The sequence below is a fragment of the Camellia sinensis genome, chromosome 13 (genome assembly GCF_055761805.1).
Source record: "Camellia sinensis isolate YWXY chromosome 13, ASM5576180v1, whole genome shotgun sequence".
Lineage (NCBI taxonomy): Eukaryota > Viridiplantae > Streptophyta > Magnoliopsida > Ericales > Theaceae > Camellia > Camellia sinensis.
The window spans coordinates 128621272-128648613 of record NC_138973.1 but is presented as its reverse complement, the minus strand read 5'-3'; the positions used below and the strand labels follow the sequence as shown (position 1 = coordinate 128648613).

General features: G+C 35.8%; 2 protein-coding genes across 4 annotated transcripts; one reads left to right on the top strand and one right to left on the bottom strand.

Annotated features, from left to right (window-relative positions):
• The first annotated feature begins 14074 nt into the window (after window positions 1-14074).
• Window positions 14075-23331, top strand: LOC114264517 (G-type lectin S-receptor-like serine/threonine-protein kinase SD2-5). 3 transcript variants are annotated; one of them, XM_082903369.1, is made up of 3 exons: window positions 14075-14378; window positions 20651-21089; window positions 21134-23331. In XM_082903369.1, the coding sequence occupies exons 2-3, from the start codon at window positions 21057-21059 to the stop codon at window positions 23177-23179; spliced, it is 2079 nt and encodes a 692-aa protein (XP_082759495.1). In that variant the 5' UTR covers window positions 14075-14378; window positions 20651-21056; the 3' UTR covers window positions 23180-23331. The 3 variants fall into 3 exon arrangements, with proteins under 3 accessions (XP_082759495.1, XP_028060955.2, XP_082759494.1); XM_028205154.2 differs by having other exon boundaries at window positions 20651-21833; window positions 21927-23331; XM_082903368.1 differs by lacking the exon at window positions 14075-14378 and having other exon boundaries at window positions 20678-23331.
• LOC114264523 (blue copper protein) lies at window positions 22780-27088 on the bottom strand. The gene is made up of 3 exons (XM_082900889.1): window positions 26834-27088; window positions 25927-26291; window positions 22780-23941 (listed from the first exon to the last, which is right to left on the bottom strand). Exons 1-3 carry the CDS (start codon window positions 27025-27027, stop codon window positions 23547-23549), a joined length of 954 nt encoding a protein of 317 aa, XP_082757015.1. The 5' UTR covers window positions 27028-27088; the 3' UTR covers window positions 22780-23546.
• Between the last annotated feature and the right edge of the window lie 254 nt (window positions 27089-27342).

The window sequence follows — 27342 nt, the reverse complement described above, 5'->3', positions numbered from 1 at the left end:
AGAGTCCAAGTCAAAACACCAATTTCTTTTGTTTAAAAACCATTCCCACATTTGCCAACTATTATACGGCAAGACGTGGACACCCAAAAATCATATATTTTTCCACTTTTGCCAACTACAATGTGGCAAGACCAGTTGACACCCAAAAATATTTTCCTACATTCATCCAATGATAAGCCTAGACAGGGTAATTGGGCACCTTTAACTTCCCCCGCGTGTGGGTACCAACACAACTCACACAACACCAAAACCGACTCTTACACGGAATCATGCTTAATGAACAATTCATCAAATTTCCATTCAATCATCAAACACTCAAATTGTCAAGCAGGCAACAATACCTAACATGCAAGGGAACCACTACCCAAATCACAATTCCATCTCTACAATAATATTCATACATCTCATCTCCTCATTACTCATGATAGCCTACTTCTTTAAAAGAAAACCTTGAGTTAAATACCATTCTCTATCCAATTTTAAAATTAGGGTTTTATTACATTTGGGGTTTTCTCCACTTCTTAACTTACACATGTTTCCATTACCATAATATGTATATTTGATCAAAGGAGTTTGGGAAATTTCAATTAAAAGTGAGGGAAAATCTACTTTATGTAAATTAAGGGTTTATTTCAACTCAACATCAACATTTCATATCAAGCCACAACAATACCACCATTACTTCTTCAAAACAAAGAAATACAAGGTTAAAGGTAACCCTACCTCAAGTTATGAGTCCAAGAATCAAGCTTCTAGTTAAATTCTTCACCAAACAAAATTTCAATCTATAAGGATGATGATCTTCAAGTGTTCTTCACCCTTTGCAAGAGCTTTAGGTCGGATCTTAAGATTGAGGAGTATTTTGAAGTGGCAACTTAGTGTTTTTCGGGCTTGAGACAAGAAAGAGGAAGAGAGAAAAGAAAAGTTGAGAGAATGATCTAGAATTGTACTTTTTAAAGTGCTGATATTGCAGATTGCTCGAGCGCAACTTCTTACGCTCAAGCGTGAGACACAAATTTAGAAGTCTCGCTCGAGTGGCAAATCCTTCGCTCAAGCGTAAAATGACAAGTCCCAGAAGTTTTTCAGAGCTATAGTGCAACAACTGGGAGCCAACATTCTCTGCTCGAGCATAACTTCCTGTGCTCGAGCGACCCGCCTGTAAACTCATGAGATTCTGAGAACTGCAATTCTTCGCTCGAGTGGGTGGCTAGAACAAATGTCATAGTACCTGAGACAACGGCCTTAATATTATGAGTGTCCCCTGGGATGAGCATAAAAACTCTCCATTGTCTAAGTGTTTTCTCTTGTAGCAGTAGGTCTTGCAGAGTTTCTTGGCATTAGAACCAAACCAATTGAACTAGCAACTAGTCTTCCACCACTTTTCTTAACTTGAGGACAATCTCTTAACATATGACCTGTCCTACCACACCTAAAACAAGCCACAAAAGTACACTAACAGACTCCCTAATGTTTCTTTCCATATTCTATACAAGTTGGAGCTGAATCCCAAGTAGAATTGGAAGTACTTGATGCTCCCAAATTTGGCTTCTTAGATGACATTGTTCCCTTTATTTGAATAAGGGCCTAGCCTCTTTCCTCTCCATTTTGAAGGTCAGTTATGTATAGTCGTATTGGTTTCAGTCATTAAAACTTAGTCTAACACGTCCACATAGCTGGGCAACTTCAGAACATTTACCCTTTCTTGTATTGAATTTCGGAGCCCACCTTCAAACTTTCTTGCCTTCTTATAGTCAGTGCCGACCATATGTGGTGTAAATCTGGCCAACTCAGTGAATTGCGCTTCATACTCAGCTACTTTTTGGTTGCCTTGTTTTAACCTCTCAAATTCAAAAGCTTTCCGATGCCGGATGCAGCTAGCAAAACTTTTTATGCATCAGTGCACAAAAATACCTCAAACAATTTCTTGATTCTGAGGACCCAAACCTCAACTTTCAAAGTATCAACTCCTCCCCAGAACTGTGGTGGTTTTATCTTTTTGAATTCCTTTATCATAGCAATGGTTCAGTCATCCACCTAATTATCTTGCATAGGTGGTGGTATAGGCACTGGTGGTTGTTGTTGTTGCTATTTTAAAGTCTCAACCATTCCTTCCATTATCCTTTCTAATATCTAAAACTAAGAGGAGGAAGACTTCTCTAATTCATCTGCTATTGTTCTTATCATGATCTATATAAACTCGTATTATAATAAACACAAAGAAGTATGCTCAAATGGACAAGTGTGTGGGTAAATAACTCGTGCCCTGATACCACTCTGTCAAGACCCGAACCCGCTCCAGCGGTTTGGATCATGATTGACCAATAATCATAGATTACTTATGGCCTTCACACAGAATTTCAAAGTATTTAATTATATCGGGGCTTGAAGTTGAAGCAGATTAACAAATGATTAATATGTTTATTGAGCCATGCATAAATGGCATAAACAGGAAACTCAAGCATATTATAAACCACTTACAATACACACACATGGAGTACAAATTCATAGTTATATAAAACATAAGCTTATGTACATCACTTGGTCAAACTTGACCTGAACAAAACAAAAACTAAAGCCTCATCACGAAGGCACTTCTTCGGTTATCTTGACAAAACATGCTGACTCCCAAGCAAACTCTAAGGCTAATCCTTTTGAAGCTCACCTACATATAAAAGGGAAAGAGGTGAGCTAGAGCCCAATGATTAACATCAAAGTAAAGGATTTAATAAATGAGTTCCAAAACTTTCCGTAAACATTCTTAGCAGATTCAGAGCAATATACATATCCATATCCAGAAACATATCATATGGAAATTCATTGAACCTTTTAAAGGTAATAGATAATGGGAAACATCCCAATAACATTAAATAGAACATACAGAGCATAACCAAACTTAACAAAATTACCTTTGGTCCAATTTGTGACAGTTGTATTAAAAAAATAAAATGACCCGCTGGTCCATCAAATGATAGATACATTAGAAGTGATAGTCATAACAGATTAAACAGACATATGGAATGACCTTGGGTCCAACGTATACATTATCATAGTAATGTCATAAATGAATGTCTCATCGATTAAGCAGAAAGAAAGCTCATTCATTCTAAGAAAACATAGTTTCAAAAAAGTATACCATATCAAAACATGTAGAAAATAGACTTTAGCACAAATATCTTTACTAAGATATTACTCACAGTGATTAGATTAGTTGTTACTCCTCCGTAGTCCAACCTACACATTACACATTAACACACACATATTGAAACACAACGCTTAATCGAATTATTTCTCTTCTATTCATTTTATTTAAGTTGGTTTCCAGTTTATTAATTCTTAATGAGGCTTAAATCATGCCTAAGAATGCTCAGAAATAGAAAAGAATGAAAACATAGACTTAAGAGTACTTTTCAAAATTTACTGAATGAAGACTGCTCGAGCAGTGAATGCATGCTTTCAGAACTTTGGTTGCAAAAACAGATTTTGGAAGACATAAATGTAGGCTTGAGCGAATACTTGGTCACTCGAGCAGTCTGCAAAAATACACGATGTTCGCAAAGGGCACTCAAGCAGTTACTTTACCGCTTGAGTGGTCTGTGTGATTTCTAGGTTCCAAAGCTTGAAGAAAAATGTTCCAAATGCAAATTCAAAGCTTAAGGTCTTGTATGGATTTCTCAAAATATGAAAACACTTTAAGATTCACAAATACATGACCAATTTTAAACCATTTGCTCAAAACTTCATGAATTTGACAAGGTTGAAACTTAAATTCCATGGACGTAGAAATTGCATGCTCTTTTCTACTTGTTTCTCAAAACATGAACTTGAACTCATGAATTCATGAAATTAATCCTTCAAAACTTTAGAAATCAATGATGCATGTGTAATTAACTCTCAAATTCAACAAAGATAATAAAAATCATGTTCAAAACGATGAAACATTACATAATTGACCATACATGTTCATCTAGTTCAATTATCTTTTTCTTCAAGCTAATTCCTTTCAAATTACTGATGTATGATCTCAAATTCTTCATGAATTCAACTCTTAGGTGGATTATCTACAAGAATTAGAGGTCAATTACTTACCTAAAGCTTGAATTTGATGTGTTCTTACAATTATCTTGAGCTTGTCCTACAATTCTTTACAATTCTACAAGTCTCTCTCTCTCTCTCTAGAGTTGTTCTCCCTCTCTCTCTAAAATTCTCAGCACAATAGATAAAAATGAGTTCAATTCCTCTTCTTCTTGAGTTATATATTAATAAATTTGCTTAATACACTGATGGCTCATTATCTTAATTAATCAGAACTTAAGATTAATTAATCAAATCTTAATTTTACTAATCTGAATCAAATTTTAATTAAACTACCTAAAAGCTCTAAATATTAAATTAAACTAATTAAGCTCGTCAATTTTGGTTTCTCAATTCATTTAGGCCTCCAATTTCAGATTCAAAATACGGTTCCTAACAGATGAGTCTAAAATCAATCAAATATACACAAATTAGACATAGAATATACAATCAAAATTAAATTTCACGTAATTAAATAAATGTAATAAAGGATATGCATAATGTGGTTATCACACGCACATTTCTATTGTGCCCGCACAATCAACTGACACCCAGAATTCGATTTTGATTAGGACTGCTGGTGCGTTTTGGACGAGAGGCGCAAGGATTTAGTGATGGGGCATTGACCCCCAAGGCTCCTCCTTGCCTACAAATAAGGCCCCTAGCCCCCTCCCTTCTGTGAGAGACCAAGCTTTTAGACAATTTTTGAGGTATTTGAAGTGAGTTAGAGTTGCAAGCTTGACCCCCTACCCCTGAATCTAAAAATCCACACCTTTACAGCAACTTTAGCATCCTAAAGTAGATCTAAGGTGAAGCAAAGTAAATCAAAGCAAAGCCAAAGCTTGAGGTAAGCTTTCAAGCAAGACTTCTTATCTTTTCGGTTGTGTTCTTCAGTTTGTTTCAAACCAATAAATAAGTGATGTAGTTTCCTTGTTTTCAAATATGATTTAATCATGTTTTTGCTATTAGATCATGGTTAGGGTGTTTGTAATCATAAAGCATCATGTAGGTTAGCTATCTTGCATGTTTTAGTTAGATGTATACTTGCTGCATGTTTAGGCTAGTTTATTCATGATATAAACATGCATATATGATGGTTTAACCATTGTATGATATTAAGCATGTTTAGTTTTATGTGTTAGTTGCTTAAATCATGTTACTAGCCTTTTTTTTTTGGGTGAATAATCATGTTACTAGCCTTAAATTGGACTTAGGTTCATGTTTCTTGTGTTAGTAGCATGTTTAGGTTTATTGTATTTTATTTAATCATATTTTGCATGGTTGGATGCTTTGCGGTAGAATTTGGGTAAGTTTTCTTGTTCTTCATAGCATGTTGCTTGATTTGTGCGTTGTTCTTTAAATAATGCAAGTTAGGTGTTTTGGTGATCAATTGTGTGTTTTGAATGCTTTTTCACATGTCGTTTAAGGTGGATTATGTTTATGATCATATGATGTTCAAGCCATCTTTTTGTGTAAGAAAATCATTATTTTGTGGAAAATTATTGGCTTGATGTGGTTGTATTCATTAATCCAACTTGAATGATGTGTATTTTATTCAATCACCTAGTTGTTAGGTTAGTAATAAATTAGGGTTAACAATTGAGTTCATGGAATTAATTAATCATTTAATCACATAAAATAAAAGGTTAGTAGAGGCCAATCACTTGATTAGGCGAGAAGGGGTGCATCAATTAATGACATTCCTCTCTTGTACCTAAGTTTTCGAACCAAGAATATTTGGTTGTGACAGATTAGTGCCTCTACTTAGTTTTTATTGTTTAAGGTTTCTTAGTTTCCTATAAAAATTAAGTGGTGACCTTATCGATGTGAGATAATGAGTTGGTACAACATAGTGTTGAAATGCGCCTAATACCCAAAAAAGGCACGGCGTCCACGCTGTGTGTGTTTGCTTTTTATTATGTCTAACATACTACCATCAAGCTACGTGCTTATGTGATATATCTCTATGATTTCTCATTGCATGGAGGCCTTATTGCCTAAGTTGGAATGATTCCGATCTTTTCGTACGCTAGTTAGCTCACATTTCTATGAGATTTCTACTTTCAAACCCTTTTCAAATTGTGAGAGATTAGAGTATTCCAAAGCAGGTGATTCGGTCTATACTTTTTTTCTCCACATAGTAAAGATAGCATTAATAATTGGGTTGTGTGATCATATTATGTTAATAATTCTCATATCAAGAACTAGTAGAGGTAGATCTTTGATCGGATGAGTGAGGGTGCACAATTGCTGACCTTCCTCCCTTATACCTAAACTCTTGGACTAGATCCTTTGGTTGTGACAGGCAATGGCCTTGGTACAAGTCAATACTTCTGTATGATTAGTGGATTTTTGTAGGATATGCTAAGTTTAGACCATTTGCTCGTACCTCACATTGCACCATTGACCGACCCTATTCATCATGAGCAAGACATGGGGCCAGCAGCCTGACGAAGTCTTCAGTTGTCGGGACCTGCCCCCCTCTCCTGGGGAGATCCCACACCCGTATTTTTGAGGTATTGGCTTTTTATTTTATTTAAGATAGTAATTTGGTGGTGAGATTTTTATATGAGAACATAGTACTTTTTTTATTAAAAAAAAAATTCTGGATTTGATCTATCTTGTATGGAGAAGTGACACCCAAGTTTACTTGGAGGGAAAGGAAAAGAAAATACGGAATAAAAAAAAATTCTTTTCAAATTTCTTGATTTAAGGATGGATGTCTTTTTATCTATAAATACGAACAGAGAGAAATATAGAGAAACAGAACAAGGAAGAAAGAGAAAAAAATAATATATTTTTGTAGGTGTGAGGTGTGTTAAACTAGTAGATCATATGGCGAATTATTGGCAGATTGTTATAAAACTTTGATATGGCGTTGATGACGGTGAGATCTAATCATGTTATGGTCATGATCTTGATTTGAGGTAATTCGATGCTATACAATATGCTTTCTCTAAATCTCTTTGTAAAGAGTTTTATTTTAATCACTTCCAATTTGTACTTTGTTTATTTATACTAGTCATTTGATACATTCTTTGAAATTATTATGTATTGAAATGTTTGATTACTCTAGTGATTTGATAAATTCAATGAAGTTATTCAATGTTAAAAAAGTTGATTTGTCTAACTAAGTGTCATGAAACTGCTTTGTACATGGCTCGATTGGATCCTACCAATATTGCCTAAACCAACAAGCCTAGATAAGTGGTTGTGCTTGGGTGAGGTAGGTAAGGCCAATCACTGGTCATGTACAGAGGAGGACTGAGTATTTGGTCCTGTGTAGATTATCATATGTTAAATTGATTTGTTTGTGCAATTTGGTAAATTACTTGATAACCTTGAATTGAATTGTTTGCGCAATGTTCTAAATTGTTGGATCACTGTTGATCTATTTTCTATCGGAGCCTTGTTATTCTTGTCATATTTATATTTTCTGAGTTAATTTATTTTTCAAATGCGAAGCAAATTTAGTGACATTTGGGAGGATTAATTGAGTTAAAAAATTTGCGCACACCACCGTGATATTACTTTTGGTGAAATTTATATATATCATTTTTATGGTGATGATTTGTATATTTGAGATTATTAGTTACCTGGAATCGTAAATTTAAAAATTATTTAATTTATTATCAGTTCAGAAATTGGGGCTTTACAACTAAAGTGAAAAAACTTAACGTTTAAGGAGACCAACATGAGAAACTTAATTTTTTAAATTCTAAAATATTACCCTAACCAATTAGACTAAAACAAGAAACAACAAATAATTTAGGGTCTAAAGTAGGGAAAAAGAAAATTTCTAAGGACCAAAGTAAGAAAAAGTTCATACTTTAGGGGTTGAAAGTGAAATTTATCCAAAAATAATTTGTTAATCATAATAATGTGATTTTATTAAAATGATATAATTTGTTAATCTTAATTTCTCAATTTCTTTGAAAATAAAATTATAGCGACTCGGGTTAAAACCCGACCCTTTTGTATTCTTGGACCAGGATTCGATGATCATGATTGTTGTTTATACTCATTATTGCCTTGTTGTAGTGTGGATTGGTTGTTTAGAGTTATTCGGTTGTGTTGTGAACAGGTTAGGAGTTTGTTTTTCAAAAGAGTGTATGTCTATTTTTCATCAAGTTCGCTTAAGCAGTCTTTCCTTCGTTCAAGCGATCTTTGGTTCCTTCTTGTATCTGTGTTTTCAGTTTGAATTCTGGAAGGGGGGTGTTCTTCACTCGAGCCATGGGTTAGTCGTTCGAACGATATTCTGTGTCTGACACTTGAGCGGTTTTTCCTTCGCTTGAGTGGTCTCTTGTAGGTCTGAACTACTGGGAGGGTGTCATTGTGCACTCGAGCCTTGAGTTGTTCTCTCGGGGGGGTTCCTTGTGTCTGATGCTTGAGCAGTGTTTTGGTCGCTCAAACAGTTTGTGCGTATGTCAGCATGGTGTAGACACCCTATTTTTGACCAACCTTAAGACTCAGACGTCATTGATTGAGCACTCGGTGATGGTGCATGTTGTGCTCGTTCTAAGGTTTCGGAGTTTTGGCTGAGAGCCTTGCCTCCGGGCCTCTAAACTCTTGTGCTTTGGCTCGGTTTGCGTACCAAGTCTTGTTTTCCCTTCCCGGAGGAAGGGAGTGGTCTTGTAGACCATCTCTCTGTGGTCGTAGACTACTTTTCATGGTCGTAGGCCACTTTTCCCGTTCGAAGACTAGTTTCCAGTTTTTGGAACCTTTGGCCGCGCGCCTTGTCTCGGGACCGCTTAACATTCTCCGTTTGGCGTGGTTTTTGAACCACACCTTGTTGCCTCTGCCTAGAGGAACACTGTGCTTTGGGAGACCACTTTTGTGGTTGTATACCACTTTTGATGCTCGTCAGCTAGTTTTTAGGACTTTTGGCTGCATGTTTCGCCTCCCGATTTCTCGTCTTGCATCCGCTTTGGTTTGTTTTTGGTACAAACCTTGCTTTCCTTGTTTGGAAGGTGGTACAAGGGTGGGAGACTAGTATTTCTCCTTGGAGACCACTTTTCCTTTTTCCAGTTAGTTTTCTTGTTAGATAACTAGCTATCTTGGTCTTTGGACCATCTTTTCTGGTCGGCCACCACACCACCACCTTGCATATAGTGTGTTGACCTCTCCCACCTATGGCTGACCAGTTTTTGCTCTGGTTGACCACCTAAAGTGGTCGGCCGACCACTTAAACTAGCAGGCTGACCACTTCAAGTGGTCGGCTGTTTTTTGGCACCTTTTTGGAGATATTTTAGGATAGCTGACACAGCTGAAGAGCATTTGAGCCATCCTCCATACACGTGTATGGAGGGATGGCATTCAAGCTTAGTTTCTCCAAGAAGTTTTGGCTTTCCTCTTCTATAAGAGGGAGGCTCCTCCTCCCTCCTCCAGGTTCTGAAAATTGCCATTAGAGAGTTAGATATAGCTTTGTCTCTATATTGCTTTGTTTCTTCATTTTTGTGTTCAAAAGTGTAGGTTTGTCTTACTTTAACACACAAACACACACTCAAACACCATCCTTTTGCTACTGAAGTGCTTAGGGGCTGATTTTTGTGTTCTTGGGTTGCCTTGAGCTTGAAAAACCTGCTGGAGTTGCAATTATAAAGAGGGTCTTCAAGGGTGAGCTTTTGACCTTTAAATCTCCCTTTCTTGCTTAAGCTTTTAGCCTATCTTACATGTTGTTTTAAGCTTAACTTATAACTGATAAAATTTCTATTTTTTCATGCTTTTGATCTTTGTTTAAGATCACTTTTGTGTTTGGGGTTGTTTACCCCCTCTTAGGCTTTGTTTGGCCTTGTTTTTGAGCCTTTTTTTGTGAACTTCGGGACCACCTTGTATTGGCCTTCTCACCACTGAAATCCAGTGGTGGGGATGGTGTTTTAAGGTCCCAAGAAGGGGAGGGCCATCCCCTCTCCTTGCATCTTCAATACATGCCTTAATATGCCTCATGTTTGAGCATCTTTACTAAGTGTTTGTTGACCATGTCGTAGCTTGTATTTGTGGTTATTTTGCTATGGTATACCACTGGTTTTGCTTAGTTTGGTCACTCCATGCATGGTTAATACACTTGTAGTGTAAATCACACAATCTAGTCTTGTATGCCTCATGTTTGAGCATGTGTTTCTAGCTTGTTTTGGGGCCATCTCAGTAGGTTTTTGGTGTTATTTTAACATGCCTTAGATCTGTTTTGGGTTGGTTTGGTTGGCTCTTGCATGCCTAATACACTTGTAGTGTAAATCACACACACTAGCTTTGTATGCTTCATGAAGTAGCATGTATTTCTAGCCTATGTTGTGTCCATTTCAACATGTTCTTGGGATTGTTTTGCCATGTCATACCTCTGTTTAGGTTTAGTTTAGTTAGTCTTTGCATGCTCCTTGCACTTGTAGTGCATTTCCATGAAATAGTCTAACATGCATCATGTTATGACATGTCATTTTAGCATACTTTTGGCTTAGCTTCGAGAAGACTTTGTTCATGTTTTAGCATGTTTAAGGTTTGATTTGTGTTGAATTGGTCATGCATGACTTGCTTTGTATAGCCTTGGTTCAATCTAGCTTGTTAGCTTTGTGCATTGAATCCTCTAGCATGCATTTCTTGGCCTATTTCAATGATTTGGCATCATTTATTATGTGAATTATTAATTAAAATAAATCTCTGATATCATTAAAAACCGTTAATTCACTTGATTATTTATTAATAAAAAGGTTATTCGCTATGAAATTAGAAACTTCAGGGGGCAGGATGTAATTTTCAAAACCACCGGGGCAATTCATATTTTAATCAAACCTTAGGAGGTGTATTCGTAATTTACCCTAAATTATAATATCTCTCTATCTATTTTTCTGTATATTTTTTTGTAAAAAAACCAAAAAATTAACTAAAATATTAAATTTCCATTTCATGATAAATGTTGATTGTGAAATATATATACATAAATAAAATTTTATTTTAATGAAATTGTTAATAGGGTAAAGCTATGATACACACATATGGTATGACATTTGTGAATTTTATTATCACAAATGTCATAATTAAGAAAATTAAATTATAACCAAATATAACATAAGATATAGTAAAAAAATAATGTTATAATCAATACTATACTGAGTTAAAATTAATAACATAATAGGTCATAATAAATTATTACAAAAGTCATAACCAAAAATGCATATGGTCAAAGTGCTTTGGTTCAAAAGTCAGCAAAGCCACCACTTTGGCCTCGAAAAAATTGTTAAAAAAAGGCCCAAATTTTTTATAACTATTATATTAACTAACAAAAAAAATCCACCTAAATTTAAAAGGCTATGACAAATTTCGATGAAAATTTAAAATTAACAAATAGTTGATGTAGTAAATTATTTAAAATTAACGAATAGTTATTTTTATCAAAAAAATAAAGAGGCATTTACATACAAGTCCCATTTTATAAACTTATATTCCATTAAATCCTAAATAAAATCATTTGCTCCATCAAGTCCCATTAATTTTTAATACCCTAATTTATCCTTCCAAGAGTGAATTGTGTTCGGTGAGATCGCCTGAGAGATCATCAAATCTGACTTCTCCACCACCTCCTCCTCATCATCTTTGTCGTGCTCGGCTTTAACAGCCGCTTGTGGCGGCGGCGGAGGTGAAGAGACGGGAGGTGAACCGACATTAGCGGCCCTCAACAACCACCTCCATCGGTGGAAGACGTGGTAGCTTACAGTCGTGCCTACAGATATGGTGCCTATAGATACGGACTCTGGAAAATCCAAGCCTCCTGACATTAGCGGCCTTCAACAACCACCTCCATCGGCGGAAGAGGTGGATTTGGCGACGGAGGAGGTGTTCATGGAGCAGGAAATTGAGTCGAAAACTTGCTGTCGATGTCATACCTCGAATCCAAACTAGTACAACCAGGATAGCCTCTCTTGAGCTCTTGAAACCCCTTGATTATATCTTCACTCATAAGTATATTAGGGATGAGAATGTCATCATCATTCTCAGAATCCTCCTCCATTTCAGCGTATCCATTGTTGTTGTTTTGGAGGGGTTGACTTTGAGTGCTGTTGTGAGGTACACTTTCGCCTTCCATCAATAGGGTTGATGGAGAGAAACTTGAGGCAGCAGAGACTGGTGAGACGAGAGAACCAATTAGGAGATTGAGACAGATTGCACAGAGAGAGAGAGAGAGAGAAAGAGTTTTTTAAAATTGAGAACCTTCTTAGTTTATAATATTCTCAATTTTAATCATGAAAAAATTGAGAAATTTCTCAAAATTGATAATTATAAATTTCTTAAAATATTCGCAGAATTATTTTTCTTTTCAATCCCATACTTTTCTCATAAGCCAAACAGAAATTTTTTAATTTTGATAATTATATACTGAAATCATTCTCTGTTTGAAAATTGATAATATTCTCAATTTTGGAATTGAAAACATTATCAGTTTGGGATTAAAGGGCAAAATGTCTTTTTACCTATAAATAGGACTTATTGGTTTAAAAACTTTTTGACAGGACCTAAGCTACCACCAAATATTTAGACAGGACTTTTTGGTAATTAACTCTTATTTATATTTGAACAAAATAATTTTGTTCAAATTATTAAGCTTGACCAAATATTAAATGTTCATACATAAAAAATTGAACATTTTAAATTAGTTCAGTTAAAATAAATTAAACTTTTATTCTTTGTTCACTTATAAATTTTTGAACACATTAAGTTTGTTCAACTTTGTCTTCATGAACATGACTTAACTTTTTTTTATTAATTTTTTTTTCTTTTTTTTTTTTACAGAATTCTATACTCACCCAATGTAACAATTTTGAAATTGATTATGTTGGTGACTACACAAGTGAATTAAGGGTGAGAATGGCAATCTAAAGATGAGAGTTCAATAAAGACGATAAAGATCAACATCGGCGAAGATGAAGGCCAAATGAAACTCTCCGTAAGCGATCTGAAACGATGAGACAATGAGACGAAACACCATGAGAGTTTAACATTGATAATGGAGATCAACACCGATGAAGATAGAGGCTGAATGAAACCCTCCGCCGGCGATGGAGTTCAACACCAACGATAGAGATCAACACCGACGAAGATGATCTCTGTTTTGAAGATGGAGAATTTTTGGTTGTTGTGGTGTAGATGAAGAGTTTTAGGTATGTGTAGTGGTGTTATTGAAACAAACAAGTAGTGTGTTACTATAATGGAAAGTTAAGATGTGAACTAATATATTTTTAAATTATAAAAATTATTTTGTATGTGTAATAAGTAATAGTGTGTACTAAGAGGAATAATGGTGTGTAAATAGAATTACCCAAATGCCATGTTTGATTTATAAGACTAATAGTGAAGATATTAATAATCCCATCAAATTAGTGTGATATTCACTATCTAATTGGATTAGTAGGATAAGTTATCATATTGTCCATTGTTTGATTTGCATTGGATTAATAGGTAAAAGAGTCCTTTTATTTTATTTCCCAACTCAGGATATATAATCCTATCCCTATCCTATTACTAATAATTCTACAAATTTATTGGATTAATTATCCATTAAATTAACAATCCTGAAACAAAATTTCAAAACAAATGCGGAATTATTGAGCCCGCGATCCCGTACTTTAATCTTGTCAATCAAACATACCCAAATGTATTTGTAATTGGACATGGGCTGTCTACAATTAGACTAGCGCACTAGACGGTCAAGTTCGGCTCATTGTGAGATTTTATAGAAATGAAATATTTTAACGAGCTCATCCACGAAACTCCAATCTAATTCCAGATTAGAAAGAAACCACTGCTTTTATAATTTACTCAATAATTTATAATGATTTTTTTTTTAATAATGCTTGGGACCCTCTTTTGGGGTCACCCCTCACTCCCCTTGCTATGTGGCGGGTGGTGATTGGAGGAGCAGGAAAAAAAAGAAAAAAAAAAAAATATAACTAATGAGAGAGAGAGGGGATCAAAGGGTTGGGAAGAAAAGGGAGATGAATCATTATTGTTTTTTTTTTTTATATTTTTAAGTTATAGTAATGTATCCCCGAACGGGTCTACTTTTTCGATTGCTGCCTTTTTCAATCCACGCACATGGACAACCCAAAATGTCAAAAACTTTGAAATTTGGAATATTTGTTTGAAAATTTTTAACATCATAAACTATTCTAAGTATTCAACAACCGATTTAAGCAAAACCCACCACAAGAGAAGAAAACCCAATTCGATCTCTGCTTCTGAAACTCCAAAAGAGAAGTCCTACATTGCAACTGCTTCTACTGTGAGAGCTGAAGCAATTACATCCAGTTGATTTACATGTGAGCTTTCAACACTACTCAATATCAATCAAAACACAGTTGATTTCTTATGAATTGTACTTCAAATTCTATGTTTTGAAATGATGGTTTGCTAATTAGTATCATTTGGATTGCATACATGTTTAATTGTAGGTAGTAGTAGTCATGGCCATTTCAATTTCAATTTCATATTGCAATATTATATTGTTATTTATATGTGATCAGTCGCTTACACAGTTAAACGTGACCATTGATGACTATAAATATTACTGATTAGATATCATGTGTTTTGAATCCAATTTATTATCTATTTGTGGTCATTTGATACCTTTACACACACATTATTATACATATACATAATATATACACGCAAACTATGGTTTGAAAGGTGTTGTGGTGGTGGTGTTTAATGGTGATGGGTGGCGGTGGCGGTGGGACTGTGATGATTGGGGGGGTGATGGTGATGGAATTTTCGCGGCCAACTGAGGTCGTAATGCCGAAGGGGTGGAAGAGTGGTGACTCTTCCATGCCCATCAACTGTTTGAAGATTTGCTTAGGCTAAAATTGTGTTCAACGGGTTAAACAAATTGTACTCTCTCTAAATAGTCCCAGAAAAGAAAACCACCTCAGACTAAAAGAGTAGAACAGAGAGGGAGAGAGAGAACACATGGGGAGGATTTTCTTTTATATTTTAAAATTTTCTTTAATGTTTTTAAAAGAAATAATAATAATAATTCAGTTATCCCAATCAATGGTAAATTTAGCATTTTACAAATGTTAAGATGATCATATTTTTGGAAGACTGCTGCTATTTGCTCCCTACTTCAGATCTCCCACCTCCAAATTTTAATTTTTGATTTTTGATTTTATTTTATTAGAGCCCCACCTTATCCCAATTCTACCATCATTTCCTAAATCAAAAACCCTAGGCCTTCAATTCTAGCACTGTTGTCGCCCCTTTGGTGACCCCCCTCCCCCCTGCAACCCCCGTTGGCAACCTGTTTCTCGCACCCTCGCAATAGACTCCCAATTGCCTCACCCTCACCCTCAAGGTGCCCCATCCTTCCCTTTCCTGTGAACCACCATGACCCCCCACCCCCTTCTTATTCTTCTTCTTCTTTTTCTTTATAACTCTCTCTCTTTCTCTCTCTCTCTATTGCGAGGATGTGGGGCCGAGGGAGGCTAGGGGATGGACAATGGTGGCAAGGATGGGCTACAGAGAGGCTGGCAAGTGTAGGAAGTGTTGGTGGAGGTAAAGGATGCGTGGGGAAGGTGTCAGATGGAGCCAGTGAAAGAGGAGGGAGGATGGTGGTGAACTTAAGGCTAAGGATGGGGAGAAAATGTGAATTGTATGTTGAGGTAAAATTGTCATAGAAAACAATAAAAATAAAAGGGTTACAGGTCCAAAGAAGAAAGTTGGGGCAAATAGCAACACATTTTTTTTTTTTTTTTGAGTTTATATTTTCGTACACCAAAAATCTAAGTTCGCGCACAATGTATTTTTTAGATTATGATCTTATCCTTTAATCAAATTATCATTTTTTAAAATGCAATTTCTCAATACACAACCCCACCAGCAACCACCACCATTATCATTGCCATTGCCACCATCATGAACCCCACCACCACTGTGAACCCTTTTTTGCGAATCCACACCGTTGTGAACCGCCTATTGCAAACCCCTACACTATTGCAAACCCCCTCATGAACCACTATTGCCATGAAGTTCCCATCAGGGAACCCCCGCACTATTGTAAACCCTTTCCATGAACACTTTCACCGTTCGACTACCAGTGTTGGAACAATCATCGCCGTTTGGATTTCAACCATCGAACCAAAAGTGTTTATTCAGAGAACTACCATTGAAGAGATTTGGCATTCTAATGGTAGTTGATATGACGATGATCTAGAGAGAGAGAGATTGGGGTGGAAGGCGGCAGTGGAGGGAAGAGTTGAAAGGTTGGTAGGGGTAGAAGAGAGAGTTGGGGAACGATGGCTGGTGGTTTTTGGAATTTCTGGGGTGGTCATGGATAGTATAAAAGGGGCTAGGGTGGTTAGGGAAAGGTGAGTAAGGGGGTGACAGTGGCAAGGGAGGGTGGGGGAGAGGTTAGGCTAGTTGGAGGAGGAGGCTAGTGGTGGTGGCAGGTGGTTGGCTAACGGTGGTTAATGGTAAGGTTAGGGTTAGGGTCAAAGTTTGAATATTGAAGAAGGTGAGGATATTTTTGACATGGTAGGTTGTGTACTAAGCAAAATATTAGATTTTAAAACCATTTAGTGTGTGTATTGAGAAAAGATGTATGCCGAGAGTTTTTTTATGTGTGGAAATAAAAACTCTCACATTTTTTTGTTTATGTTATAATGCTTAATTAATGAAGGGAGGTCTGTATAGATTTTCACGGAAAAAAAAAGTATGAAAGGAATGAAATATCAAAAACATCACAAGAGATCTCCATAATAGTCAAAATCCTCTAGATAAAAAAAAGGGTGTAATTAACCTTTTTTTTTTCCTTAGGTTTTTGTGGGAGCTTTAATTAGGAAGAAATTATCACCTTTCAAAACTTTGATCTTAAGGCTTCATTGGTATACAACATTTTACATTCTTGGCAAAGGATGCATCCAAAGGGTGTAGTGCAGGGGTGGTCACTCCTTATATTATACTAGTAATTAGTAAGATAAATATGAAATTAGAGTAGTTTGCACTTTCAAAATTATATGCGCATCCCCAAATTAATTATAAAACAAAACTTTAAACATAGTTTTCAAGTTGGGTTTTATTAAATACGGATCCCTTCTATTTGCTAAATTAGAGTAATTTTCACTCTCAAAATTATATTCGCATCCCCAAATTAATTATGGGAATGGTTACCATGTGCACCCCAAAAAGGGTGCATTTGGTATGCACCTTATACAGAAAGTATAACTTTTATCACAAAATGTATGACTTTCATCACAAAAAGTATAATTTTTCTCATTACAAAAAATAGAAATTTTGGCTTTTCACAAAAGTATTACTTTTACCATAAAAACCATAATTTTGGGTATACATAACTTTAGGGGTACATACCATAACATCACCATTCATAATGTGCATCACAAAAATTCATAACTTCCATCACAAAAATTCGTAACTTTCATAACAAAAATTTTAACTTTTCTTATAATGTGCACTTGCACATTGTAGCATTTCCCTTCTATTTTGTGTCCATGTGTCACTTAGTGTTTTTATTTATTTATAAATCACACATTAATTTGCTCAAGCCTTTTTTTTTTTTTTTTAGTATTATTTTTGACATTCATTTTTGTTTGGCCATTATCTGAGAACAAGAATATTGTCTATGTTTGATGTGACATTTTGAAAAATGAGTTTATAAAATTTGAAATTATGTATTGAAATGATTATCATCTTATTCATAGATTAATTTGTGTTGTGTTAATTTTACACATTTCAACTATATGTATAGGAACCTACATTATCAACTACGGAATTTGTCAAGACTAAAGCGTGCATAATAACATGGTAGATGATTTTCTAGGAAGTTACTTGATCACATTTATTGAGAAAGCTATTAATTGAAATTTTGATGTCGAGCCTGTCATAGACGGTTTCTATATTATAAAATCTATTGAGCATAACATTTTCAGGTGGTGATTGCACCTCGAAAGAGAGTGAACATGTAGGCAGTGATGTGTGATGATTGCAGGCATGCAGGACTTGTGAACGTAGTCCAAGATGTGGATTTTTGACTCATAACTAAAGAATTTAGACTGTGTGTGGCCAAGAGGATGGGTCATAGGTTTGGATCTTGCGTCAATGAAGATGAATTTCCTGATTTTGCTAAGTGTGGAAAATAAACAAAGACTCAATGGATGGTTGCTAAATTGAAAAGAAATTGAACTTGCATTGACTGGAAATGAAGTACAATTGAAGTAAAATGAAAAATACTTAGGAAAAGATTGCTAATTGATTTGCTAGCAATTGCTGGAAATATATGGAAATTCAGTGTGTAAGAGCTAGTTTTGAGTTGTTTGTTGTTGGACCCTTCAAATGTTGGCCATGGAGTCCTTTTATAGTTAAAAAACGACTAGAAAACTGTCTCTTGTTTCTGCTTCAACTACTAGGAAAGTGTCCTATGATTCCTTGTTTGGAGCCCAAATTTTGCAACCAGTTCCCCACTATCGGCTAGTTATGAACGTTTGTTATCATTTGGTTGACAAGTGGTTCACTAAATCCCTTTTTATTCTCCACATGTGCAAATAATTAGGATCATGACATAACTCCCAACATTTTTGTAAAACGTGGGGCTCAACCACCCCCAATTTTCTAAGAATGGTTGAGACAAAACTAAAATATCTTCCTTTATTTATTAAATTTTATTAAATAAATGGACTTAATCCTTGCCACCTCAGTCCTTCCACTCATCATTCCTGTGGCATTACTGTCATGCCACGTTTCTACCATGTCACCCATCCTTTGCCACGTGGAAGTTTGCAATAATGGGTACAAACAGATGGTGAAGTTCAGTGGATGGATACATATTATAATAGTTACTACTTTCTTTGTAATTCAATGCAAGAAAAAAAAAGTATGTTCAGACATATTTTTTTTGCTCAACTATGGTGACAAAGAATATCTAGTTAATAGTAATATTATTCACTTTTTTCTGCTGGTATTAATCTATATTTAAACTTTTATGGTAATTTTTTTCCATTAGGAAGGAGTTTTTGCCCCCAAAGTTAGAATCCAATATTTGTCCTTGTTCTTGGCATTTTTTTTTTTTTCCTTTTCATGTAGTAATTATAAGAAGTTTAATTTTGAGAAAATCAAAAGTTGTTTTCAAATTATTATTGCGAATTTGTGAAAAGGCTGCAGTGAATTTTGAAAGGTAAATTGTCACAATATGTTTACAAACTCAAATGAGCATTTCTTTTAAGTTGTGTTTGGAACTTTGATTTGTCAATATAAAAGAAATGGAATGCAATAGAAGATAATTTTTTTTTCTTTCTTAGTTCTGATGCATATTGCGTGAAAGATTACTCTAGTATGGCATAGATTTGAGCTAGCCAAGTCATCAGGTTCTCATTTTACTACTCTTTTCTTTTTCCTCAGCAAATCACTCAACAAATCCAAAATTCAAAATCAAAACAAGCATGAAGGATATAGTGAAAACAAGCATTAAACCCATTGTTTTCTTACAAGTACACACCCACACCCACACCTCACTCCATTGTTGAGAGTCATCGCTAACTCTTCTTACTCTCTAGAATATTCTAGAAGTTTCCACATGAATCTAGAAGACTCTGGAAAGAGAAATCCGGAAGATTCTAGAACATCTTAGAAGGTTCCGGAACACTAGAGAAGTTTGGAGAAATATAGAAAGTTCCGGAAGGTTCTAGAATATTTTAGAGAAGTAAAGAAAACTCTAATATGTACTAGAGTAGTTTAGACAACTCTAGAGTATAGTGGAAGTATGAGAGTATTCTAGAAAGTTCTTCACTAGTATAAATATGAGATGAGTACATGTATTGAGTAATTGAGTGATGGAGTGGTCAATCACTACAAGGGTGATCTAGTGTGAAGTATTTTAAGGTCTTGTGTGAGGAAGACACTGTGTGAGTGCTTGAATGTATTATGTGAGTCAATAAGTGATGTGTATTAATGTCTGGTTGTACAAGTGTACTTGAGTGTTATCAATAAAGGTAAAGGTTGTATTTTTTGGGTCCACTATTGTGTCAAACTCAACATCCACCACCACCACCACCACCAAATTGTATTCACTATAGCTTTCGGCTTTGGTTAGTCCTAAGAAGAGTATACAACATGAAAGCGGATGCATTTGGGTTAGAGATCTCTAGTTTTAATGCTTGAATGTATTATGTGAGTGAATAAGCAATGTGTATTAATGTGTGGTTGTACAAGTGTACTTGAGTGCTATCAATAAAGGTAAAGGTTGTATTTTTTGGGTCCACTATTGTGTCAAACTCAACATCCACCACCACCACTAAATTGTATTCACTAAAGTTTTGGGCTTTGGTTAGTCCTAAGAAGAGTATACAACATGAAAGCGGATGAATTAGGGTTATAGATCTCTAGTTTTAAATGAACGGTGTGGGGCAGGGGTGAGCATGAGATGGGTTCGGGTGCCCTACACTTTATAATAATATATATTGGCTTGGAAATGGGCCCATATTTAATGCTTAAGTGGAACCAAAAATGATGCATTGCTTCATGACTGAATAATTTTCCCTTCATTCCAGTTATTTCAGTTCATTAAGGAAATTGTTCTCTTATGCAGGTGAATAAATCCAGGTTTTGTGTGCCCATGGAGTTGCGAGGCTTCTTTCCATTTATGATGTCCATTTGTTTGTCAATTGTCCTCCTATCTGAAAAATCTGTTGCAAATATTCCAGTAATTGGCAGTATTTATTCAGTGTTCGAAGGGTCTCAAATTAATTGGCTTGATTATGGTGGAATGTTTTTGCTCTCGAACAACTCAAATTTTTCTTTTGGATTTTCAAGTACAAAGGAGGAGTTGGCATTGTTCTCTTTGTCTATAATTCACGTTCATAGTGCAATTGTCGTCTGGACAGCCAACAGAGGCTTCGGGGTAAGAGATTATGATAAATTTGTTTTTGACAAAACTGGGAATGTATATCTGGAGAAAGAAGGTGGTATAGCCTGGTCTCCTCATACTGCAGGAAATGGAGTTACTTCCATCAAGCTGCAGGACTCGGGCAATTTGGTTTTGCTCGGAAATGACTCCAGAGTTCTTTGGCAGAGTTTTAGCTATCCCACAGACACCCTTTTGTCAAATCAACTTTTCTTTGAAGGAATGCGACTAGTAAGTGAGCCCAATTCCAATAACTTGAGTTCCTACCTTGAAATGAAATCAGGTGATGCAATTCTCTATGGAGGATTCCAAACTCCTCAACCCTATTGGTCTATGGCAAATGAGTACCGGAAAGTTATAACTAAAGAAGATGGACCAGTCACTTCTGCTTCTCTAATTTCCAATTCATGGAGCTTCTTTGATCACAATCAGAATCTAATTTGGGAATTTATATTGTCTGATGATTTTAGTTTTGATGTTACTTGGGCAGCAGTTTTAGGAGATGATGGGTTTATTTCATTCTACAGTCTTCATAATGGTGACCAGTCTAATGCAGTAACAATGAAGATTCCACAAAATGAGTGTAGCACGCCTGAACCATGTGATCCCTCCTACCATTGTGAGTTTCTGACTAAAAAAAAATGCTACTGTCCTCTGGAGCTTAGCAACCCTCCAAGTTGCAACCATTGGATTGGCTCTCCATGTGATGGCTCAAAGAGTTCTATACAGTTGTTAAATATGGGGGATAAACTTGACTACTTTGCTCTTGAGTTTGTTTCACCCTATGCCAATTGTGATTTGAAAGGTTGCAGGGATGCATGTGTTAGTAACTGCTCATGTCTCATGTTATTTTTTGAGAACAATTCCGGTAATTGCTTTTTGTTTGATGAAATAGGAAGCTTTCAATTACGCAATGGCACTTCCAAGTTTATTTCTTGCATCAAATTACCTAGTGATGCAGGCCAAAGGCTAAACCCTGCCAAGAAAGAAAGCAATAGTCAGAACCACTTGCGGATTGTTATGATAGCTACTACAATCTTCTTACTTGCTAGTTGTCTACTTTTTTTGGGATATTGGTTCCACCAAAGAAACAAAAGAATGCTACAATTTTTCGAAGATGTCATGGGAAAGGATAATTTTTCTTGCCAAGATGATGACATTCAAGTAGAAAATTTCTTAGAGATCTTATCTCGCAACCCCAATCGGTATAGCTACAAAGATCTTCAGACCGCTACAAACAACTTCTCTGTGAAACTCGGTCAGGGTGGTTTCGGTTCAGTTTACAAAGGGATGCTTCCAGATGGAACTCAAATTGCCGTGAAGAAATTGGAGGGCACTAATCAGGGAAAGAGAGAATTTCGAACTGAAGTTTCCACTATTGGCAGCATCCACCATCTCCATTTGGTCAAGCTCAAGGGCTTTTGTATAGAGGGCACTAATCGCCTTATGGCTTATGAGTACATGGAAAATGGGTCTTTGGATAAATGGATCTTCAGGACCAATGGAGAAGGATTAACTTTGGATTGGGAAACCCGATTTAGTATAATAATAGGTGTGGCAAGAGGATTGGCTTATCTCCATGAGAACTGCCATATGAAGATCATCCACTGTGATATAAAACCTGAAAATGTGCTTCTTGATGACAATTACCAAGCTAAGGTATCAGATTTTGGCTTGGCCAAGTTGATGACAAAGGAACAGAGTCAAGTTGTCACCCGACTAAGAGGCACAAGGGGGTACTTGGCACCTGAATGGGTCACAACCAATGCTTTGTCAGAGAAGATTGATGTATATAGCTTTGGCATGGTTTTGCTTGAAATTGTTGGGGGAAGACGGAACTTCAACCCTGCAGAGTGTTCAGAGAAAGCTCATTTTCCGTCTTATGCCCTCAAGATGATGGAAGAAAGAAAGCTGCAAGAAATAATCGATTCAAAGCTTGAGATTGATGAAGACGACAAGAGGGTAGAAAACGTAATCAAAGTTTCTTTGTGGTGTATACAGAGGGACATGCACCGAAGACCATCCATGGGTAGAATTGTTCAAATGCTTGAAGGTTCCTGCTCTGTACCGGAGCCTCCGAGCTCCTCTGAAGCTGGTTTCCACTTTCTTGCAAATTTTGTTAGACCAGTCAGAGAGGAGAGAAGGTTACCTGCACCATCATATTGCCATAGTGATGCAAAGTTTTCGGCAGTGCAATTATCTGGTCCAAGATAATTAAGGCCATGCACTCAATACCTTCTATATAGCACAACATGTGATGCTATTTGGGATCTTAACATTGAGTTATTGACTTTGCAACTCTATGCATGCTCCACCCTTGCTTGGGCTGTATTTTTTTTCAATTTAAATCATATTTCTTTTATGTCTGTTATTGTTTTGGATCATCTCTTCTACTCACTAAATTGATTTTAAACTTGACATTATCAATCACTTCAATAATATTCAATCAGCATTCCTTAAATAAACTGGTTTTTATTTCTAAAATAACTCACAAGTAGAATTGAATATTATAAGTATAATCTGACTACACAGAATGATCAAGAGTGAAATTACATCAAAATGATACCCAACTAGTATGAAATCAAAGAAGAAAAGTTGTGGCAGAGGACAAGAATGTTACATAAAAGAATCCGATCACAATATGAGATGGGGCTGAGCTGGTGGGAGGAGGAATGGGTCCACCAGCTGCAGGGGCAAACACGGATGAGGACTTGGTGGTGGTGCTTGGTGGAGAAGCGGCAGATGTGGAAGGGGACATGGCGGTGCTAGAGGCGATCACATTGATGGCAAGCTGTTGACCCCAATTGCAGTGTAGTGGGTATGTGCTGGTGAAGTAATGCTCGCCTGGGTTCGAGAGGGCGATCTTTGCTGGAGTGGTGGTTAAGACAGTCCTGGTGGTGGTGGTGGTGTCACAAGACTCATATGCTGCCTTTGTTACCACTGCCACATCTTGTGTTCCATTGACAAAGTTGAAAACTGCATAACCATGAAAATACACAAATTATACTAGACTTATAGACCTTATTAAGAAACCTCACCATTAGGACAAACCTTTACAGTTGATTTTTAATCAAACAAAAGCAATTTGAAACCCAGTAATGTTTATATTTATAGTTTTTTTTTTTTTTTTTATTAAAGTTTTGAAAATTATATACAATTCGTTTTATAAAATTTGTAAAAAAATTAATTTCAAAAGTTCATCCTGTCCTTATTTTTCCATTCTTTCTGGCCACCACCCACAGCTCATCACCACTACCAGCCATGACATGCAATCACTCCCACATTCACCCACCATCACCGGTGACGTCCTTCGACAACCACCTCTTGCTATTGGCAACAACCTTCCACCGTCAACAACTACCTTTGGTCATCATCTCTTGCCTGAAATGACGTTTGGCAATCACTTTCGGTCACCCACTGCTCCCAAAAACCACCTCCTGTGCTGACAACCACCACTAGCCACAATATCTGACCGTCACCAACCACCTTTGGTCACCACCACTTTCCTTGGCATCCATCTCATTTGTTTTCAAAATAAGTTTTTAAATCACATAACTTCTTTTTTTTTTTTTTTTTAACAAAAAATAAACATAAAGAGGGTAAACTACTAATAGGTTTTAATAGTTGGATTTAATTCCCATGAAGTCTTATTGAAAATACGTCCTAGTAAAGTCTTCACTAAAAATAATTTTTTGTGATGATTTTTTGCACATGTCGCTAAAAGTTGACCATTAGTGACTTTTTTGTCACGATTTTTATAACTTGTCGGCAAAACTTATAATTAGTGACATTTTCAGTGATGAATTTTTTAAACCGTCGCTAAAAGTTAAAAATTAGCGACTTTTTGTACCAATTTTTTTTAAAGAGTCGCTAAAATTTAGTGATATTTTTTTTGACAAAGTTTTCAAACTATTACTGAAAATTAACAATTAGTGATATTTTTTAATAGTGTTTGATGAAAAATACCATTAATTATCATAGGACCTATTGAACAATAAGTCCACATATTAAGATATACACATAAGTTCTCCAAACATATTTAATATTTTTTATAAACAAAAAATGCACAATAGCAATTCATATTTTTTGTACCGAAAAACAGTTTTCCTTTATTTTATTTTTTTAAAAAAAATAAAAATTCTTTGAATGTATTGCTATTCTAACCTTCCGATTATATGTCTACATTGTTAATAAATGCAAAAAAAAATGACCAGACCTGTCAATTTCACAAGAAGTTTCTCTTACTCTATTAATTTCGAAGTACTATTCTTTGTCAATGGATGGGAGACAATTTAATGGAAACTGTTGTAAATTTTAAATTTTCTACAAAATAAATGACTAAATATCTTACATGGGTGTGGGGTCTATAAAATTGCGGACCCCACACCCACGTGAGACATTTAATCATTTATTTGGTAGAAATTTTGATATTCCTAACATTACCTCAATTTAAATCAAGGAGTTATATCAAATTGAAACTATCTCAGAAAATTTAACAGCATGTTACCAATTAGTTGTAAGTATACAACATACACAACAACCACAACGTCATCAAATTTTGGGGAGTCGATCTCAAGACCTTAAGAACAGAATAGGAATGCTATTATCAACCGGATGCTACTGAATCGTATGGGTATGGACAATTTCTTAATACTATTATCACCTTAGTTAATGAGTATGAAATTTTGGTACACTGGACATTTTTTCTACATGCATATAATTTGATTCATCTTGCATTTTCTTTCACTGTGTTTGGTTTTAGGAGATATTTGGAAAGAAAATATGTGTGAAACTAAGTGAAATGTAAGTATATTTTATTCGCATTTCTAAATCTTTTTTCAAATCCCACAACTAAACAGAGCGTTAGTATTAATTTTAAAGAACACAAGCACAAGTACACAGACAAAGAGAGAGAGAGAGAGAGAGAGAGAGAGAGAGAGAGAGAGATTCAAATTTAATACCTAGAGTGTCTCCAACAATGAAGGTTTTGTTGAAAGCCCATGTAGCATAAGCAATTGCACCACCAGGAGGCACAAGCCACCCCAAACCATCCCGAACCTCATATGTCATTGGTGCTCTAGGTGGTGCTGGTGGTGGAACATACATGGCTAGCTTTTGTCCCAAGGGACAGTGCATCTCCATGGTGCCTATGAAATAGTACTCACCACCTGAACTTAGGGTAAAATTCACAGGACCATTTGTTTCAAGCAAAATAGGGTTTGTCGAATTGCACGTATCGAATGCTTCCTTGCTAACCCTAGCTACATCTTGCTGCCCAGTTGTGAAATTGAACACTGAAAAACGTTGAAAATAAATTAAGCTAGCTCTACTATTCATTCACATATATATACAGGGGCGGAGTTGGTGTTTATTTTTTTGTGGAGCAAAACTTAGCTTAAAATCAATGATGCACAATTTTTTTTCATATTACTAATAAATTACACTAACCAAAACTTTTGTGTATCAACAACATAGAAATATAAGAGGAAATAAAATGAGTCTCAAAAAATTCAAGATGTAAAAAAAAATCTCTGAGGGGAAATTCAAAAAAAAAAAAAAATCATGGGGTAAATAATATTTTCTAGAAATTTATTGTGGAAAATGGAACAAAATAATAAAACCATAGGCAAAATAATATATATGTTTTTTATAATTTCATTGCCCCGACTTGCCTTAGTGTAGCTCCGCTTTCTTTTGTATCGACAAAGAAAAATTTATTGATGAAAAAATAGTACAAGAATACACAAAAAATATCAATAAAAAAGGAGTACGGTAAAAACATCATCATTGTTTTGAGAACATACTATGCCGTTGTGTATATTCCATTCATACTTTGAGAATAATTCAAAAACTAAAATTTTTAGCTACAAATATATATTAGCGAGGACGTCACCGGGGCTGAATGTTTGCATGGCGGCCCAGGTAGCGTAAGCAATCGGACCATCAGGAGGGACGAGCCACCCTAAGGTGTCACCCACGACATGTACTTTCTGTGCCACTGTGGTTTGTAGAAGGGCAGCTACTAGTGTCACCATAATGGCTGAACTGAGTCTTCTGGCCATTGTTTTGTTATGGTAACTGCCAAACTTGGGCTTATGGCTGAATAAAGTTTGTGTTTGAAAATATGAGATGGAAAATGTCTCGTAGCTCAAATTTTGTGGTTCAAAAGTGGCTCAAATAGCCAAAACGACGTCGTTTTGGCCATTTTTGTGTTGTTCTGTACTCAAAACGACGTCGTTTTGGCCATTTGAGCCACTTTTGAGCCACAAAATTTGAGGTACGTAGCATTGTCGATATGAGATACTGAAAAATGAAAACTGATGGAAGGTTGGATACTTTGACCCTCTTTATAGAGCTCTTTAAACCTTGTTTCTGCT